This window comes from Scleropages formosus, chromosome 9 (assembly GCF_900964775.1).
Source record: "Scleropages formosus chromosome 9, fSclFor1.1, whole genome shotgun sequence".
Lineage (NCBI taxonomy): Eukaryota > Metazoa > Chordata > Actinopteri > Osteoglossiformes > Osteoglossidae > Scleropages > Scleropages formosus.
In genome coordinates this window covers 23,209,409-23,228,702 of record NC_041814.1, presented here as the reverse complement: position 1 = coordinate 23,228,702, position 19,294 = coordinate 23,209,409, and the positions used below count along the sequence as shown (strand labels likewise).

At 42.3% G+C, this 19,294-nt stretch overlaps 1 protein-coding gene across 1 annotated transcript; it reads left to right on the top strand.

The window, feature by feature from the left end:
- The first annotated feature begins 7,897 nt into the window (after positions 1 to 7,897).
- pi15a (peptidase inhibitor 15a) lies at positions 7,898 to 14,052 on the top strand. Its single transcript, XM_018754012.2, has 6 exons — positions 7,898 to 8,021; positions 8,384 to 8,712; positions 11,239 to 11,357; positions 11,525 to 11,657; positions 11,964 to 12,079; positions 13,776 to 14,052. The coding sequence occupies exons 2-6, from the start codon at positions 8,443 to 8,445 to the stop codon at positions 13,909 to 13,911; spliced, it is 774 nt and encodes a 257-aa protein (XP_018609528.2). The 5' UTR covers positions 7,898 to 8,021; positions 8,384 to 8,442; the 3' UTR covers positions 13,912 to 14,052.
- The last annotated feature ends 5,242 nt before the right edge of the window (positions 14,053 to 19,294 follow it).

Sequence of the window (19,294 nt, the reverse complement as noted above, 5' to 3'; positions counted from 1 at the left end):
CTACAGCCAGAAAGGGGGGGATCAAACTTGCACCCTTTGGATCCAAAGGAAGTAGCACTAACCACTATGCTACCAGCTATCCCTATTAACCAATTTGAAGGTATTTCAAAAGAATGATCCTTCTCATCTGGCATTATCGCTGCAATATTTTGGCTATTGGATTTCATACCTGACGTACCTGTTCAAAACTGCTGTCGGGACATTATACTCAATTTATTTAATGCAAGATTCACTTTTCAACATAAGAATATTTTCCATAAAAAATCCAGTGAAAATGTCCTGCAATTTCAAGTGGCTTAGCAACAAATTGACATCAAAGCCATCTAGAGATACATGTCTAATGGCCACAAACTTCTCTCAACTGCCAAGTCATTAGCTTGTGTGAGACCTTTAGTGCACCAAAGTCGGTAAGAATTCAAAAAGCTTAAGATGGAGCACTTGAGAAAACACACTGAACACTGGACTATGGGTTCCACAGCTCTCTTCTTCACAAGCATATGGCATTACATGACTTCATCTCTTTCCCTTCAGTACTGCCATGGCATTATCTTGAAAGTGACAAACCATCTGTGTGAATTTTGTCTAAAGTTACCTAGGAGTTTCAGCAGACCATTTTTTGCACATGACATCAAAGACCTTGGAAGAGTTTCCAAAATAAGAATGAAAGTCCATTGTGCTTTCCTGTTGCATCAGAGCCACGCGGTGTCTGTCTGGTGTGGACGGCAGACCTCAGACAGATCCAGTAATGTGTGTCTATCATGCTCAACTCTTTAAATCCTAACAAAATGTCCAAGAAAGCTTTTAGTTTGAGGCCACACTGCAGAGTTCTTTTCAAGGAGGAGTAGATGTTAGTTGGAGGCAGTAGTTAGTATCTTCTGTCGATGCTGTTTGTATATTGTACTGAGAAGATTTGGGCTTGAAGCACGTCTTCATTATTGTGGCAGCCAGATGTGTTTATGAAAGCCACAAAAGGCAAGTCCCAAGCAATTCTGTAAAAACTACAAACAAACAAACACTCTGTTTTTTTGGATGGAAGGATTTTGTTTGGGTCTTCGCTGGTTAACACACCAGAACAATGCTGCCATCCGATTGTGATTGCGGAGAACAAGATTTTGACCACAGCTCAGGTCATTTCCACTGGATGATGCTGTTGACTCCAGTATCGTAATGAACAGGATCACGCTACATAAAACCACTTTAGAAAATGTTTCTTGTTGGACACCCAGTCTTAAACTCTGCAGTCTTGCTAGCATCTTCTCCATGAAGCTACTGTATCATCCTTCCTGCAATTATCTGAAAATCTGAAGAACACTGAAAATATAGCGACTTGGTATTATTTGGGGAAGAAAATGATTGCTGGACACTGTGCAGTGTGAGCATGCAAATCTGAGTGTTATGTGAATTATCGAGATCTAACGCTTGGCTTCAATTAGAGGAAGCACATTTTGTATGTGAATCCAACTTTGGGCTTAGATGAAGCTCTGTACCGCTTCGGTGGCTGGAAGTGCAGTCCGAGTGAGATCTGTAGATTGCATCAGTGAGTGTGCGACACCCTACAACTGGGAGAGCTCTGGGACGGAAGGTGTGGATTTAGGATGACCTGGACCGGGGGTCCGGAGGCTGAGCAGACTAGAGGTGAAAACAGGCGCAACAGTGGACTGCTCCTGCCAGCCTCACCTCATTCCTCACCTGTCTGCCATGCCAACATGCTCGTCTGGTTGCCGTGCCAACAGGAATGCTGCAGCTGTACTTGCCTCTAATTCCCGAAAATGAAGGATTCAGATTCTTTAAGTGGTGTGGAAGGAAATTAAAGTAGCTGCTAATTTATCGCTAAAGCAATTATTTGGCAGCATAACGCAAAGCGCATTTCATGTATGTTTGTACAGTAACACAATATTTGGAACACCTGAAGTGTCCAGTTTAAATGAAAATACTCTGCTAACACTTACTGCATATCCAAGGAAAAACCTTATCTGACGCCATGCAAAAAAAGCCGACATTAAAACTCATTTGACATTTTTTATTGCAGTTCATGCCACTATTGTATTTCACACTCATCATTTTACATTGTGCCTTGTCATAAGGAAAATGCTTTAAAGGCATGTTTTCCAAGCTAAGTTTAGACCAAGTGAATATTTCATGTTTGCTTGTGCTCCTTCAGTTTACATCAGAACTTCTTGTGAAATGTCTTTCACTGACCACAGCAATGCCTCTGTCAACTCTTATTAGGACTAAACATCAAAGGTGTCTGTAAATGTCTTACAAATGGGTGAGAAAATCTGACTGGAAAGGAATGTTGCACCTCAAAAAATAGTATGGGATCTTCTTGAAGTCATTCCTGTGCCTGGAAATATGATCCTGATTTTGCACTTCTATATTCAGACATGGGATCGATTGTGTAATTAAGATGGTGTAATTAATAAATTTCCATTAAATTTCTGTCTCTTTTTTGCTAATGAAATGGGATTTTTTTTTTCCATAATCACCAAATTTATATGCAATTTCTCAAAGTTGTGACTTGATTTAATCAGTTGCAAAGTAAATTATTTGTATCCCATGTCTAGTGACCATATTCAGTCTAACTACCATGGTGGTCGTTCTTTGATGACAATCAAGTGAATTTGACCTACTGACCCCTTCATTACCTGTGGGACAGTTTCACTCAAGACCAGGAAGCAATTGGAAGGGGGCAAATGGGGTGACATCCACTGGCGCATTTTTCTCTGCCTTTCATTGTATGTATTTATTTATTTAGCGACTTCAAAAGAAGGTTTACTCAGTTGAGCAGCTGAAAAGTTCATCATCTTCATTCTTGCTGTAGATGCTACGACCAGTATGTACCTTATTCCTTATATGATGATATTATTTCCTTATGTGATGATGCAATTCTGTTTACATGGCATCCTTTAGGAACCATGAAACTGCATTACGTTATAAGTCCGTGAACACCATCAGGAGATTTTTTCTTTTTCTTTACACAGTCATTTTTTACCACTAAACTGTAACCTTTCAAAGCAATTCCTTCACACAGCCAGTTGAGGGCTTTCAAGACCAGAACCCCCCCCATTGTACATTTACTTAGAAATCTGGGGGGGGGGGGGGGGGTGTGCCAAGTCTAGCAAAGGTCTAAATGTTCATGACGTAGTTTGGTTGAAGGGGGGTTTCCAGGATTTGCAATGTGAAAAGAGGGAGATTTACCACTTCACGGGTCAGATGTAACAAATGAGCATTTTCCTTGGCCCAGGGTTCCCTGAACTAGGTGCATTACACACGCTTTCTAATCTCCTGGGTCTGGCTGCTTGTAACTCACTTCTCTACTGTTTTAGGGTCCATATGAAACTATCAACTTGTCACCGTAAATTGTCAGCGGAGCTGGTTTTTTGTTCTTGAGTGCAGGGGAAGGCATAGCTGTTTCGTGCTCAAGCAGAATTCAATCATGGTAGTATGTTTTTAATATTTTATGTGGTATCTGCACTTTGTTTTCTTTATAATCCCCCCGACTTAACGTAAAATTTTGCTCTTGGCATCCACAAGCTGAAAACTTACCATCCTATTGCTCAAGTGGTCATCAGAACTGATCTTGCTATGTTTCTGGGCCAAGTCCTTACTTAAATGTTAACCTCAGTCAATTCCTTGGCTGTCTGTTTTACAAAAAGAGCCCGACTTACAGTACCAGCTGGTGCAGAGATGAGCCGGCATTGACAACAGCTGGCAATATGTCACGAATTTTGATTTCACCTGACCCCCTTCATCGCCTGCACTGGTCTGCCTTCCTGAAGCTGAACCTAAGTTTCCATGGTGATCCCCTTTCGGGCTGCTGTTTGCACAGGATCTCAGTGTTAAAGCTTGTTTTCCTCACCTATGAGAATTGAGGGCAAAGTTAACTGCAAGTTTAAAGTGTATTCTAAACACCCCAGGCACAATACTGGAGGAAACCACTTGTAACCAGACAACGGTGAGAAAATGCCGATGTCTCCGGACTCCCAGAACTCATACATCATTTTCTGGATTTGAAGCTTCTGGATTTGGTACAAGAGAGGTCAACAAACAGCCTCTTATAGGCTGTATTTCATGGTAACAATTCCAGTGCCCCGTATAGTCAACGTTTATGTTCTTTTGTGTTCTAACTGAAAACTTCTTAAGGTTAAATTGGAAAGAAGCCAAAGTTACTGGACTTTAGAGCGTCTGAAAATAAATTACTCTTGATTTCAGACCTGGAGGATGGAAAGTTCAGTTGCTGTTCCAGTGTGCAAGATGAGACTGGCACGAAACATCGGGTCACCCTCTGTTTGTCTCTCCACCTTTGGAGATCGCTGACTGGAAATGACTGACCCGCAGTTTCTGTAAAGGACGTGCCCCAGTCTTTAACGCTTAGTCTGCGGGCTGCCAAATTTGCAATACTTGCGCAGTAACACTAGATCTTTCTGATGCAATTGTTTGACAAGTTGTTTTGAGTAAAGATTATTCACACTAGCTTAGAACCAACATACACAGATGTATTTGTCCTTTGCCTCTGGCCAAGCAGAACAATCACGTGATGTCACAGTCATATTTTTTAATGTTCCTTTTTTTTTTTTAAGAACTTACGTAGTACTGTGAATTGAAAAAATGCCCTTTTTTACGTGAGCAAAAACAAAATATTTCTCTTGTCTTTTCAAAGCATTGTATATTAAAACAGGATAATGCCTTGTCATGGGGTAAAATTTAAAGAGTATTACTATCTCCAGAATACACACACACACACACATTTTCAGAACCGCTTGTCCCATACGGGGTCACGGGGAACCGGAGCCTACCCGGCAGCACAGGGCGCAAGGCTAGAGGGGGAGGGGACACACCCAGGACGGGACGCCAGTCCATCGCAAGGCACCCCAAGCGGGACTCGAACCCCAGACCCACCGGAGAGCAGGACTGCGGTCCAACCCACTGCGCCACCGCACCCCCATCTCCAGAATATTCTTATAATATTGTACTATACGATTCTACTTCACAAGGTGCCCATGGATTAGGGTTAGACACAAAAGCTGCATTTAGGACAACCTGCATTCAGTCCATTTCCATATTTGACAGTGGAACTCTTTCTATGAATACTAGCTTACATAACACACACACACACACAGCTGGTCCCAAGCAGGGTCGTGGTAAACCGGAGCCTAACCCGGCAACACAGGACGCAGGGCTGGAGGGAGAGGGGACGCACCCAGGATGGGACGCCAGTCTGTCTCAAGGCACCCCAAGTGGGACTTGAACCCCAGACCCATCAGAGAGCAGGATCCGGCCAAACCCGCTGTGCCGCTGCACCCCCCCCCTTACATAACAAGGATCATAAAATAAGAATTCGATGTATTTTTAGAAATTTGAAATATAAATTGCAATGAAACAGAACTGTACAAAAATAATTTATTACTCTGGAGAATGACTGAGCTGATTACAGTTTAAAGGGTTTTCTTTTTTTTTTTTTGAGTTCGTTGAGTTTGTAATTTTTAAAAAAAGTCACAAAGTGGCCACTCTCTAAGTGCTTTTCCTAAAGCTGTTGAAACCTGCCAATTTGAAACACAGGCCCTGGGCGTGGTGCACAGCTGCACGGCCGGCTCTGGCTGGAGGTGGCTGAAGTGATAGACACCACTTGCACCTCCTGATATGCACTTTCTGTTGCGTCTAACTGCACTGGCACCGGCCTCGCTTCCTAGGGGCCGTAAAGGGGGAGAGCAAGGGGAAACTTGGAACAATATATTGTAAGTAAATAAATGTTCTGTTTGAAAAAGAATGCTGTTCCAAAGCATACAGATCTTTGCTTCTTCTGGATTCTGCTTCTTCGAACAAAGGGACTGATTATTCTTCTGATAGTGCGCTGACCTCTCCACCTACGAAATCAATTGAGCCATTGATCGAGCCATTGCAAAAGAGACACAATGCAGCAACTGCGGAATGTGCAACTAAATTTTTCCAATACAGAAATTAGCAGTGTAATCTTTAAGCACACGTTCCCAAATGCTCCGTGGGCTTCACATAAAACCCCCGAAATATGGAAAATCTCTCAAAACGGCCACCATGAATTATTCAAGCTGTGCTGTCTGCAAATGTCTGATCCTTCTGAAAAGTGGTGCTTTAGCAAAGGCAACTTAATACATGAACATGAGCTCCAGAGCAGTTAAGAAGAGGTTCGGAGGAACAGGAGTAAGAGCAGGAAAATGTTGCGTGGCTTATAAGGGTTATTACTGAGCTGACACTTTTGCCCAAAGCCACATTGTACTCATTCACATAGCAGGGTATTTTTACTATATCATTTCAGAATAAGTACCTTGATCATGAGTACTACAGCTAGAGTGGCGTCTGACCCAGAAACAGCCCTAACCACTATGTCGTCTTCTACCCTGGCTGTAGATAGAACATGACAGAGTCAAGAACAAAGCGAGTGACCAGTATTTTTACAGAAGGCCTTAAGGAGGGTGTGACAGTGTCCAGTCTGAGCGGTAAACGGGAGGACAGCAAAATGACCTGCATGTGGACGAACTGCTTCCAGTGGGAGATTTTTACAGGCTTATTAAAGTTTGAGAAGTACCATGTAAATCACAGATATTGATCACTCTGTCTAATCTGAATGAAGGAGGAGGAATCTCAGCTGTCTTCCTGTCTCATAATGTCTGACCTACAGTACAAATCCATAAAGATAAGAGGCTCCAGATAACAACTAGCAGACACCATTGTGGCTGTTCATTCGAAGGTAGTTATGAGCTTTTATGGATCATTTAGTGTGGAAGACTAGATTATTATGATGGTTTATACAACCAGTATACAGCAGCTGTATTGGCTGTGACACTTGAAACTTGAGGAATGGAAGCAGACACTGTTTAAGGTGGGAAGATGAAAGTTTTACCGCACGTTTCAGTTTTATGTGTATCTCTTTGAGGCTTAAATAAGAAAAATATATATTGATTTTATGTTATTTTTCATTAGCACTGTTTTGCTGTGCTCGTATTTCATTTCATTTTGTGCTTGTGTGTACTCTCATGGAGAATAAGAGAAAGTATGCAGATGGAAAAATAGTTAATATAGTACAATTTAAAACATAAATTAAACTGCAGAAGTATAGAATCATAAACTTCCAACAATTCCAGTACCTCTGAACTCATAATTTTCAAAGAAAAACTGAAGAAAACACAAAAAGGTTTTTTTTTCTTTCTTTTTCAAAACAGTAAAAGGAGTCATTCCTGCGTCACGTTGCTTTAAGTTGTTCACCAGCTGCCAAAGAAAATTATGAACTGCTGAAGTTTTTTTTTTTTTTTTTTTCTTGGCACACAAACTTGGCAGACAATCCTGCTGGACTGAGAAACTGAACAAGTGTAATCTTTACAGTATAATGAAGTTACCCAAAAATTGCTTTACCAATGGACTTCACTGTGACGGTTACCATGTTCTCACTCCTTAACCACCTATATATGGTATTTTTTTTTAAGTAATACGGCCAGAGACTGTAAATAGTGAAATGACGTCACGAATCCAATCAATTAGCAGTTAAGGTACTACCAGTTTACGTTCCTCTACCATACCTGCGTATTTTTATTCTTTAAAAAAGGAAATATTTCTCACCTATGATATTTGCGACCATTCCAGCAGTGTGAGTGATATATGGACAATGGCTGTTTACACACTTCTCTAATTTAAAATTTTTTTTTTTTTTTTTTACTTTTTTTTTCCCCCAGCTGTGCAAACAAAAACCAGATGTTTTGATTAAGGAACGCACGCGTTTGTCCGCCAGGACTGGAGAGAAAGAAGGGGAGAAGCGCCCCAGTGATGCTGTGCTTCAGGTGACAGGGAGGGGATTCCGCACACCTTCGAAGAGCCTCCAGCGCTATATAAAGCAGAGCTGCTCCGCATGATCCTGACAGCTCGCTCTCGTAGCCCGTGCAGGAGCCCACAGCAGGGTCTGCACACCTCCTGACCTGAAAGCTCAGACAAAAAAAAAAAAAAAAAAAAACCCTTTCCATCAAGCAATCCCTCGCACACACACTGGGAACGAGGTAAGGCGCCCGGAGGGGTCTCCTCAAACGAGCCGCTTCGCTATATTCGCGCTTTCGGAGAACCAGGCTCCGCGCGCTCCTCTTCCGCCCTCTCTTCACACACTTCTGCTCTTCGTTTGCACCGAACAGTAGTTACTTCGCGGCTGTTTTGCGGTCTCTCCCTCTCAAGCGTGGGGTTCAGACTCGTCTAGTACGAAAGTGAAAGCTGGACTAGCCTAGTAGTAGGTAGGGTAGCTTCTCCAACGTCCAGCGCAGGTTCTCCAACGACGTCTCCAGCGCCGTCGCACGCGGAGAAGCAGAACTTGAAGCCCTTCCAAGTCCACGAATAACAGGAGACATTTCCATTTTCTCTTTTTTCTCAGGTAGCCACCAGACTCTGCTAGGATAGGCTCCATCCATCCGTCGCTCACACTTGGAAAGGATGAAGGATCTGTGGTTTTCTCTAGAACTTCTGCTGGTGGTGTCAGCGGCTTGCGCGCTCGCCGGGGATGGAGCCGGCGCGTCCCCGTCACCGCGGGACACGAACCTGAGCGGCGCCGCGTCCACCTCCGGCTTCCACACGAACTCCACGGATGGGGCCAAAGCCAGGAGAAGACGATACATTTCCCAGAATGACATGATCGCCATCCTAGACTACCACAATAAGGTCCGGGGGAAGGTGTTCCCTCCGGCTTCCAACATGGAGTACATGGTAAGGTCAATGTCTCCATCGAGCACTGAACAGAACAGTTCATTATGAGCAGCAGTATTATGTTCACGAGAACCCGCGGAATGCGTTGGCATGCTGGAAAATTTCAGGGTTCAGAACGGGAGCATAAAACTCAATTTCACCCATATTCATAACCGTGATATTGCATGATGAACTGTATGTCAAAGTGTGTATTTGAATGAAGAGCGCTAGAATGGATGCATGAATGGATGGATGGATGGATGCACTGCTGTGCTTAGAGTTTGTTGCTATATTCTTGTATGGATGGATCCAAGTGCGGTTTTGAAGATGGTTAGGGAAAAGAAAGAAAGGCTCCGGCTTTTTGTGTGAGAGCCGAACAACACGGGAAGGATGGGAAAATTAAATAGTGAGGAAAAAAAAAAAAAAGTTAGAGCATGGAGAGCCTTGGGCGCTGCGATACGATGCATTTCTCCCATATTTCCTACTGTGTCCACGTACATGTGGAAAGGATGCGCTGCTGATGATTGAATTGAAAAAGTGCGGAACCGCTATGTGCTGCGCTCCCCTTACTGGGTTTGGACTCAATCAGTGAACGCTGGGGTGGGGGGGTGGGGGGGGGCTGCTCCTTATAACGGTCCATTCAGCGCTGATAGGGGGCACTGGGTGCAAACGGAAATAGAATTAATCCCTGAGGATCCCTGTGTACTTCCAGGAAAAATAACGGTTTAAATATTGAACTTATAATGGTGAGGTGCGAAAAATACAATGGTACTGATTTAACTGTCTTCATGTTTTTTAATAAACTTGAAGAAGTTTAGTTAATAGACTAAGTGACTTATAATGCAGTGTCATTGACATGTCTGTGTAGAAACACCTAGAGGTGCCTGTGCGGGGTTGGTCTCACTTTGGAGAAAAGCATCTGCTAAATGAATAAATGTAAATGTAAATGTAAATGTGTAGCTATGTATAGCCTGGAAACCACAGTGGGTGTGTGTGCTTGTGGCACTGGGGGCGGGAGCCAGTAGTCCTTCCTTCTTTGGGCTCACTGGTCACTCTGACATCACCTAGAGGTCCACAGGCTGGGCTGGTCCTGTTCTTATCCACGACCACATCTGCAGTCTTACTCCATTGTTGGCAAATTTACCTGGCCATGGGGATATTCCTCTGTGTGTGTGTGTGTGTGTGTCTGTGTGCGCAGTACGTGTAGAGTGCGTGTTTCACAGAAAAGAGCACGCCCCTCCTCCAGACCTGTTTCTGTGTCTGGCTGAACTTGTGTAAAGAAATCTGCTGGTTTCGGATGGTGTGTGTTTGCTTTCTAACATATTTTCCACATAAAAGGACGTACAGATAATTTTTTCTGGGAAAAAAATCTGGCTCTTTGCTTTACATTATTGGTTGATTGGTAATAAAAGTTTTTTGTATGCTTTTGGAGCATTATTTAATTTTTTTTTTGGAATCTCAATAATTTGAATATTGCAAATCCTTAAGGGTTTTTTTTTTTTTTTTTAAATAAGAGATTCACAAAATTACAGAAACACAGTCACAGTCGTTGATTTTTCTGATTGTCTGAAATTATGCACAATTAATGTTAAAAGCTTTGTAGGAGCTGCTGTGCATTAAATAACACACACACACACTTTCTGAACCGCTTGTCCCAAGCAGGGTCGCGGCAGACCGGAGCCTAGCCCAGCAACTCAGGGCGCAAGGCTGGAGGGGGAGGGGATACACCCAGAACGGGACACCAGTCCGTCGCAAGGCACCCGAAGCAGGACTCGAACCCCAGACCCACCGGAGAGCAGGACCCGGTCCAATCCACTGCGCCACCACGTCCCCCTTCGTTAAATAACAGTGCTAGCCTATTGCAAATATGAAATTTATGATGTGCTTAATTTCAATAGTCTCTCATTTGTCCTGGGTGAGGTGGCGCAGTGGGTTGGACCGGGTCCTGCTCTCCAGTAGGTCTGGGGTTCAAGTTCCACTTGGGGTGCCTTGTGATGGACTGGCGTCCCATCCTGGGTGTGTCCCCTCCCCCTCGAGCCCTACGCCCTATGTTGCCAGGTTAGGCTCTGGGTCCCCACAACCCTGTATGGGACAAATGGTTCAGACAATGTGTGTGTCTTATTTGTCCAATAAAAAGACTGATCTGAACTGCATCATCACAGTATCATATTTTCCTCCCCAGTAGTGATGGTATGCAAAAAAAAAGCTTTGTTTAGTCGAATGAATTATGAAATTAACATTTGGTGACACGACTTCTTTACACAAATGAAAATGTCATGAACAATGAGGCCACCGACAGGTGAAACGCACAGTCCATTCACTGATTCCATCTACAGTGCCCAGTACTGTGGTAGCGCACCTAGTGACGATCCTGCTGTACACATTTTAACGGGAGTAGAAAAGGTGCATCCTTGCCATTGTTATATAATACCCAGAGTTCCCATAAGTCCTAAAGCTCTGGCTATGGGGAAATTTACACTCCAAAAAGCCTTTTTAATTTCAGTCTCTAACGCTGTCTATGCTGTGATGTGTCTGCAATACCTTCAGCTGTGGGATGACAGTCTTGCCAACTCAGCAGAAGCCTGGGCAGCGACTTGTCTCTGGGATCATGGGCCGCAGTACCTTCTGAGGTTCCTCGGCCAGAACCTTTCTGTCAGAACAGGCCGGTGGGTGACCCCTCTTCCTACCAAAAGCACCATCTCCGAAAAGTGAAAATAGCTAACAATGTGAAACTGGTCCGTGTTGTGAGCGTAGCGTTGACAAAGACTCGCACGTCTGCCAGTGAAAGTCACTCAAAGTCCACGAAGACTGACAATCCCCGTGTCTTCTTCAGCTACCGGTCGATCCTCCAGCTCGTGAAGCCATGGTATGACGAGGTGAAGGACTATGTGTTTCCGTACCCACGTGACTGCAACCCACGGTGTCCACTGAAGTGTTACGGACCCATGTGCACGCATTACACGCAGGTGTGTTTTTCGACTCGTGCCCTTGCTGAATTAGACGAAGTACTGACACAGAGTGGTACTGACCTCTCATTACCCTGGCGGTACTCAGCTGTAGATACTATGTTTGATTTATTTGCACTTGACTATGGTATTTATTCCAGTGGTATTCCAGTATCAGTGCTACTATACTGTCGCATGTATTCTACAGCAGCCTCATACAATTTCCTTCCAGATCAATAGTTTTTATATTTCTATCTGTCATCTACCAATATGTGCTCGGCGGACACCAAATGAACACAAGAGACCCACGTCTTTTTGGTTTCGCAGATGGTGTGGGCTACGTCGAACCGAGTTGGATGTGCCATTCATACGTGTCATAATATGAATGTGTGGGGATCTGTGTGGAAGAGGGCAACGTACTTAGTCTGTAACTACTCACCCAAGTAAGTATGATTTCACTTCTGTCTACTTCATGACCTGATTAATGAAATTTTTCACGTTCGTGAATCTCTGCTTAATCACGATTTGCCACGGTGTTAACCTCAAGTGCAGAGCCTGTTAAAGCCAGGAACACATGCTCATGCTTCTTAAAGGCTCACCCCACTGGGGCCATTCCGTTTGGGACTATAAGGGGACCGAGCCTGACCCTTGTGCGACCTCCATCCCTCGAGGGTCGTCGGAATGGACTTTGGCCAGACGTGCCCTTCCCTTCCCGAGCAGCCATGCAGTATTCAGGATGACTTTCCCTGTCTGGGACAGAGCGTTCTCTGTTGTCCTCAGTCAGAGTTCTTGTCCAGTTGTTCTTTCCATTAGGAGCTCCATCAGGATGATGAGTGAGACACATTCTATGCGTTTTCCCATCTCATTCTTCCTGCCTCTGTAAAATCAACATTGATGTTCATTTATCCGAGGTGTTACTCATTATGCATAAGAAGCTGTATCAGTCAGGGTGCCACCCTAGATGTGAAAGTGCTTTTAAAAAAGGACCAAATCCGTACTGTAATAATTATAAACCACATGAACTTAAGAGATGCTCTTTCTGGTCATGATTTATACTTCTGTGGAACAGACTTTCAGTAGACTCACAAATATGATTAAACTTCTTAGTGTCTCCACATTCTCAGCTTAAGCTTTACTTAGGTGTTGAAAACAACCTGGGGCAGGGAGTGGGATGTTACGAACCCAGCTGGGTTTTGACCCAGGGACACTGGGCACAGGGAAGAGGACCATATTGGGTGCTGTCTAGCAAACAATAAAAAAGGAAAAAAAAAAAAAAAGGAAAAAAAAGAAATTAAAAAGTAAAAACAGTTTGTTTTTTGGTGAAAAAAAATGTTTTGTATAGTAACATCTTGCGCTCTGTTCCAGTATCAGCACCATGGGTACTCACTGTAAAGGCCTACAGTGTCTCCTGAAAAATATTGCATTGGTCATATCACTGCCTCACAACTGTTTTTAAATCTGGAATGCGTAAAATGTTATGTTTTTCCCATATTAGGTAACGTATGGCAAGATAAGCTGGGAGCTCAGTTTATTGGGGATAATTACATTTATTCACTTAGCAGACACTTTTTGCCAAAGCAACTTACAATGGATATTTATGGAACTTATTCACCGCAGTGACTTACACTGCTAGATACACTACTTACACTGGGTCACTCATCCATACATGAGTGAAATACACTCTCTCTGTGTCACTCACACACTATGGGGAACCTGAACAGCATGTCTTTGGACTGTGGGAGGAAACCCATACAGACACGGGGAGAACATGCAAACTCCACACAGACTGAGCAAGGATCAAACCCACATCCTCTCACACCACCTAGGCACTGTGAGACAGCAGCACTTCTCTCTGTGCCACCCTGCCGCCCATAAGAATTAAAGAGTGTGACAGCGTAAATGAAGACCTATACGATGTGCTCACCACAGGTTTACTAACTTACCTTGCCACTTTTCCAATGTTACTCTTTTGGAGTGCTGGCTGACTGCAAAACTTTGTTTGGCATTTGTCGCATACCAGGGCATAACAGTGGTGTATGCCTTTATTGATTATGTATTATTTATTAATAATGCGGTTCATTATTGCAGTAGGGAAGATGTAGGGTCTGTACTGATGACTCGAGTTCATGTGCTTTCCAGGGGAAACTGGATCGGAGAAGCTCCCTACAAAGTGGGCGTCCCGTGTTCGGCGTGCCCTCCAAGCTACGGCGGCTCGTGCAGCAACAACATGTGCTTTCCTGCTGTGAACTCAAACTACCTGCACTGGTTCAAGTAAACCCCACGCACAAGCGAACAACCCCGTCGCAGAGACATTTGTCCACAGATTTGCACAACATCCCTCCTTCACTCTGATTTGTATATATGGGCCTATTTAAAGTATGACCACACTCTGAAATGGCAGCAAATAATATTTGGACATCAGTAATAATTCCACTTATATGTCTATGTACATAAAATATATCATTCTTTCCTTTTTTTAAAACAACTTTTTTAGGAAGTGTTTTGATTCTATGTTCCAGTGTATTGATTGGGGAGAAGGTAATTTATCTTTGTCTGTTCTGAACATGGTGCTAAGATTACAAAACTGTTTTTTTTTTACAGTATTACTGTCTGGTAAATCATTGACCATATGCAGGACTTAATTGCTTCTTCAGTTGTTCAGTCGAAGGACTGTGGTGGTACAAGAGTACAACATAGGTACTGTTAAGGTCATTCTGTCATTTCATTCTGGAGTTGTGAAAACACAGCATGAGCTCTCACCCTTGACCCAAAATCCTCATCCTGAAATGAAACTTGCATAGATGCATCAGGACTTATGGAAGTGGTTTAAAATTAGTTCAACATATTATAATAACAGGAATAGCTAGGAACAGTTTCTAGCTGAATGTTGTACTGTTTTTTTTTTTTTTTAATGTTTCTTGCATAAGCTCTGTTTTGAAGGTGCTTCATTTCTACATTTGTATACAGTAAAGAATAGTTGCACAATAACATTCTGGTTCTACAGTGACTGTGTGCAGATGCATAATGCAAAGGGGTCAAGGGAGTGCATACACAACAGTGATCGCTACACATACTGTTTTATTGATTGTTAACTTATCACATTTTTTCATGATGTTGGCTGGTACACATTTATGCAGTTTGAATTTAAACAGGTTCAGAGATGTTTTTAGGAATAGGTATCATGTAAAGAAACACCCAATCAACGCACTGCCTGTCTTTTGAGAGATAGTCTGTGCTGCACCTTATTTTTTTCCACAGATTTCCAAAATATCCAGATATTAACCATTAAACAGATGGCGGTTCATTCTGAATAATCGTGTATCCTGAATGTTGTCATATTTGTATTTCAGTCAAATTGTTATTTTTTCTGTTTTATGAAGTTTGACTCCAAAGATATTTGTACATGCGATTGAACATTATATAAAGATAACAGTTTGCCTAAACACAGAATTTAATTACAACATTTGCAGTTGTTTTGAAGAAAAAAAGTTTCTTTTTTGTTCAGTGACTAAAACATCAACCTTAAATCTATCTGAATGATCTAAACAAAATACTAAGCTTTTGAAGAAGTGCAAAATTAATGTTTTTTTCCCTCCAAGGAAGGTCTACTCATTATGTAGCAATGTGATGAAGGCCTTGGACTGAAGGTTGCTGGTTCAGGCCCAACTCAGTACTGGGGTAGTACCTGTGAACAAGGTACCCTTGCAGATTTACTTCTTTAAATTTTCCTGGCTCTGTAAATGGGTCCAAACCTATAACCTGCTTTGGATGAGAGTATCATTTAATTATGTATTGCTCTTTATATGTTTCTATTTTCTTTCCAAATGATGACCTTATTTTTCCTGCATGAAAAAAACATTTTGCACTGAAGCAAATGCTCAATGTATCTGGTCCTTAAATAGTTTTGATATTAACTCAAACCAGTTTTATTCATTTCAAGCATGTAGGTCATTTAACCAAGATGAATGAGAAACTTTTTAAAAAAAAAATCACTTCTAATAATTCAAACAAAATTATACATCTTGATGTAAAATGTAAATTACTAAATGTTTAAATTTTATCTTAATTTATTGAATCTGGAGAGTATTGTTATGAGTGATCCATATTTTTTCTTCTAAACTAGTACAGATTGAAAATTGAAACACAATCCATTTTTAGCCAAGAAAATAAAAATGAAACCATGCATTACTTATACTTTTTTGTGTAGCTGAAAAAACACTGCTAAAAATATTTAAATCCTTTGTATAAACAAGGGTTATCATTTTATTCGCACTGAATGTTGGTATTTAAATCTCTTTTTGTATTTATGGTTTTTACCTGAAACATTGCTTGTCATGATCTTTTGTATTGTTAAATAAAAAAAGAGAAAGGTGCTCCAACCGGCCCCCACTGGTCATTTCACACCTCCGTTGCGTAGCACTCATTAAAAGCGACCAAGGTCATATGTTAATCCGAGATGCATTATCCGATTTAACAGCGAAAACCTTTTCAGATGGTTCATCTGCCCATCCTGCAGGCTAACAGTAAGTCTGAGTTTTAATTACTCATTCAGCTGAGAAACTTTTGATACCCCTATTTTTGTTTCCAATTAGCACTTCCTGGAAGTTCCACAGTATGCAGCAGAGACCATGAACTTGTATTAAACTAATATTGTCTCGGACTGTGTCGAACCTGGCCTACATAAGCAACTGTAAGCGATCCGTTCTAGAAACCAGTGACCTCTCTGACCGAGCTTACGTTCGCCTCGAGGTCACGTGGGGTAGACAGCTTTCTCGGCTTCCAACTCTTGGGACACGGAAACTGTGTAGGAATCCAGAGGAAACGGGACGTCGCAAATGTTTGGATCTATCGGACAGACTTAACAGCTCCTCCGCAGGCATCAGGATGTGATTGCAAGGTGGCCAAATGCCAGGATCATAGCCACGCAAGGCTTATTCCATCATGGACTGTCGATGAGGTAGCGCAGACCCGGAAATACGGCTAAAAGATTGCCAGCTCGTTTCCTGAAGGACCCTCAGTTCTGTCTTTAGAAAGTGGGATGTATAATTCAACTGTCTGAACTAGATGCACTAGTGAATGATTTGCGTACTTTGCGCAACAATCACCTTTTTATTTCCTATCGTGTTCAATTATATATATTCTTTAATTGGCTACTTGTGCAATATATACCAGGGAAATTGTGGCATCAGAGAAATTAACTGGGCTTTGACAATCATCTCTCTGTCTTTAGCTCTTCATCTCTGTTAAAACTCACTTTTGTTTCTTCTGAGATGTCTGTCAATTTGGAGAAAAGTGTCTGCTAAATTAATAAATGAAAATGCGACATAAGTCAGTGACAACAGTACAGGAAGCATCACCTCTTATTGTGAGCAGCAATCCAGCTGGTGACCCCTGTGCTCTGTCACTGAACCCAGTCCTCCAACATCCCACCCCACATTAATAACCAAGCACTAAATGATTAACAGAGCACACAATAGTCAATAAGAACTACAGAAGGACTTACAGGCTTGGAAAAGGCTCAAAGTGACATTCTAAGGAGGTTCTGAAACCCAGGAACATGTAGCCTCTGAGATCAGCACTCCTGTTAATGCTGGGATGTACAATAATGACCTAATGTAGGGTGAATGAAGGTTAACGCCATGAAGAGCACCTGGACAGCCAGCAGCTAAACTAAACATCCTGGAATGAGAGAGACTTCTTGTTCCTGGGAGATGCAAGTGAGAATTGGAAGTACTAAACCAAGTTGGGTTACCAACACAAAATAGACTGGCATCATCAGCTTCTTCATATACATGATACTGCAAAGCTCACCAGCTCAGGAGGATAAGTGCCCAAAAAGCAAACAAAGGAGTTAAGAATTCAATGAAATGGCCCGTCTTTGTTGAACATGCCATGGGTCACTAGAAAGAACGTGTGATTCACAGGTGTGCCACAAAAATCTTTCCTCATTCTTAACATCTTCATAGATGTTGCCATGTGTTCATTACCACTGGTTGACTATGCTAGATGTTTCATGGATGATTGACCATTTGCATTAATTAAGCAAGGTGACACTTTTCTTCAAAGCAACTTGCAGTGTTGCTTACATAGGGGTACTACTACACGTGGTGGCATCTGAACCCAGTCCAAGGACAAAAATGCTGACAACTCTTTTACCTACCACCCCAACCACTGCAATCAGAAGATTCTGGACTGGTTCTGGAGGAACTGAATTTGTGGTTGGGGGCAGCAGGTAATGTAGTGGTTCACACTATCACTTTTGTCAGAGCCTCAATCTGAATCCTTGCTATAGCTGTTGTACTTAAACAAGGCTTTAATGCTGAAGAGATTTATCCATTCAGCTGACACTGTCCTCCAAAGCTTCTACCTACTACTACACACTAATTTAGTTGATGCTTTCCTCCAAAGCAATTAACAATGTTAAGGTTACAATTATTTACCTATGTACACAGCTGGGTAATTTTACTGGAGCAATTTAGGGTAAGTACCTTGCTCAAGGGTATTACAGCCACAGGTGGGGGATTGAACCTGCACCCTTTGGATCCAAAGGCAGTAGCTGTAACTATTACACTACCAGCTGTCCCCAAGAACAAATTCAGTGCCTACAGAACCAGTGCAGAATCTGCTGATTGCAATTATTCACCCATTCATACAGCTGGGCAACTTTACTAGAGAAATTTACAGTAAGTACCTTGCTGAAGGGTATTACAGCTGGAGGTGGGATTTAAACCTAAACTTTGGGTCCAAAGGCAGCAGCAACTGTAACAATTATGCTACCAACCACACCAGCACAAATTACCCTCCTGCATGAATGGGTAAATCATGCTTAGACGGCAAACTTTGTACTCCAACTTACCTTGGGCGAAGACATCAGGAAAACAAATGTAAATTTTGACTTGAATCTGTAAATGGCTTTGTAAATAGCCATCAAGGATTACAACATAAATCTTTTCACCCTCATGTAGGGCAGTGTTTCCCTGATGGCAGTTTAACTGAACACCATAACTTATCAAGGGACTCAAGCTCAATTTTCATCACTGTCACAGCTTCTAATATATGGATTTGCTACAAATAGGAACAGGGTTTTTTGCTGTGAAGATCCTCAGACTTGGGGAAAGGGGTTACCAGAACCACAGCAGCAGTTATAAGTACTTTTTAAAATGTGTTTATGCCTGAATACAAACTAAAGCAATCAATGATCCATGTCTGCTATTTACTTTAAATGTCCTACTGTATTCCCCCCCCCCCTTTGGGCCAATTTCTCCCCCCTAGAAAAACCATGGTTCCCCAAGCTTACGCTGGGACGAGATCACACGTTTCCCATGGCAACCACGCCAGCCAAAGTCAATGTCCATGCGGAAACACAACACTGAGAAAATGATTCCAAATGAGACGGGGTTTCCCATGAAGTCCAAGTCTGAAAACAAGTCCCCTTTCACTTCAAAAAAATGGACCCAAGGAGCCACCCATGTGGCAAAGCACAGACTGGCGGTAAACAACACGCCAACTCCGATCGCCTTTAGTTTGTAGCCCATGTGTATTGACTTACAGTGCAACAAGTATTCTTCTGTTTCATGCTCATTTCAGGAAGCACAATACCATTACTGTCTTCTCATTAAATAAATAGCAAGCATGGGCTACATCATTTAGTAATCTCA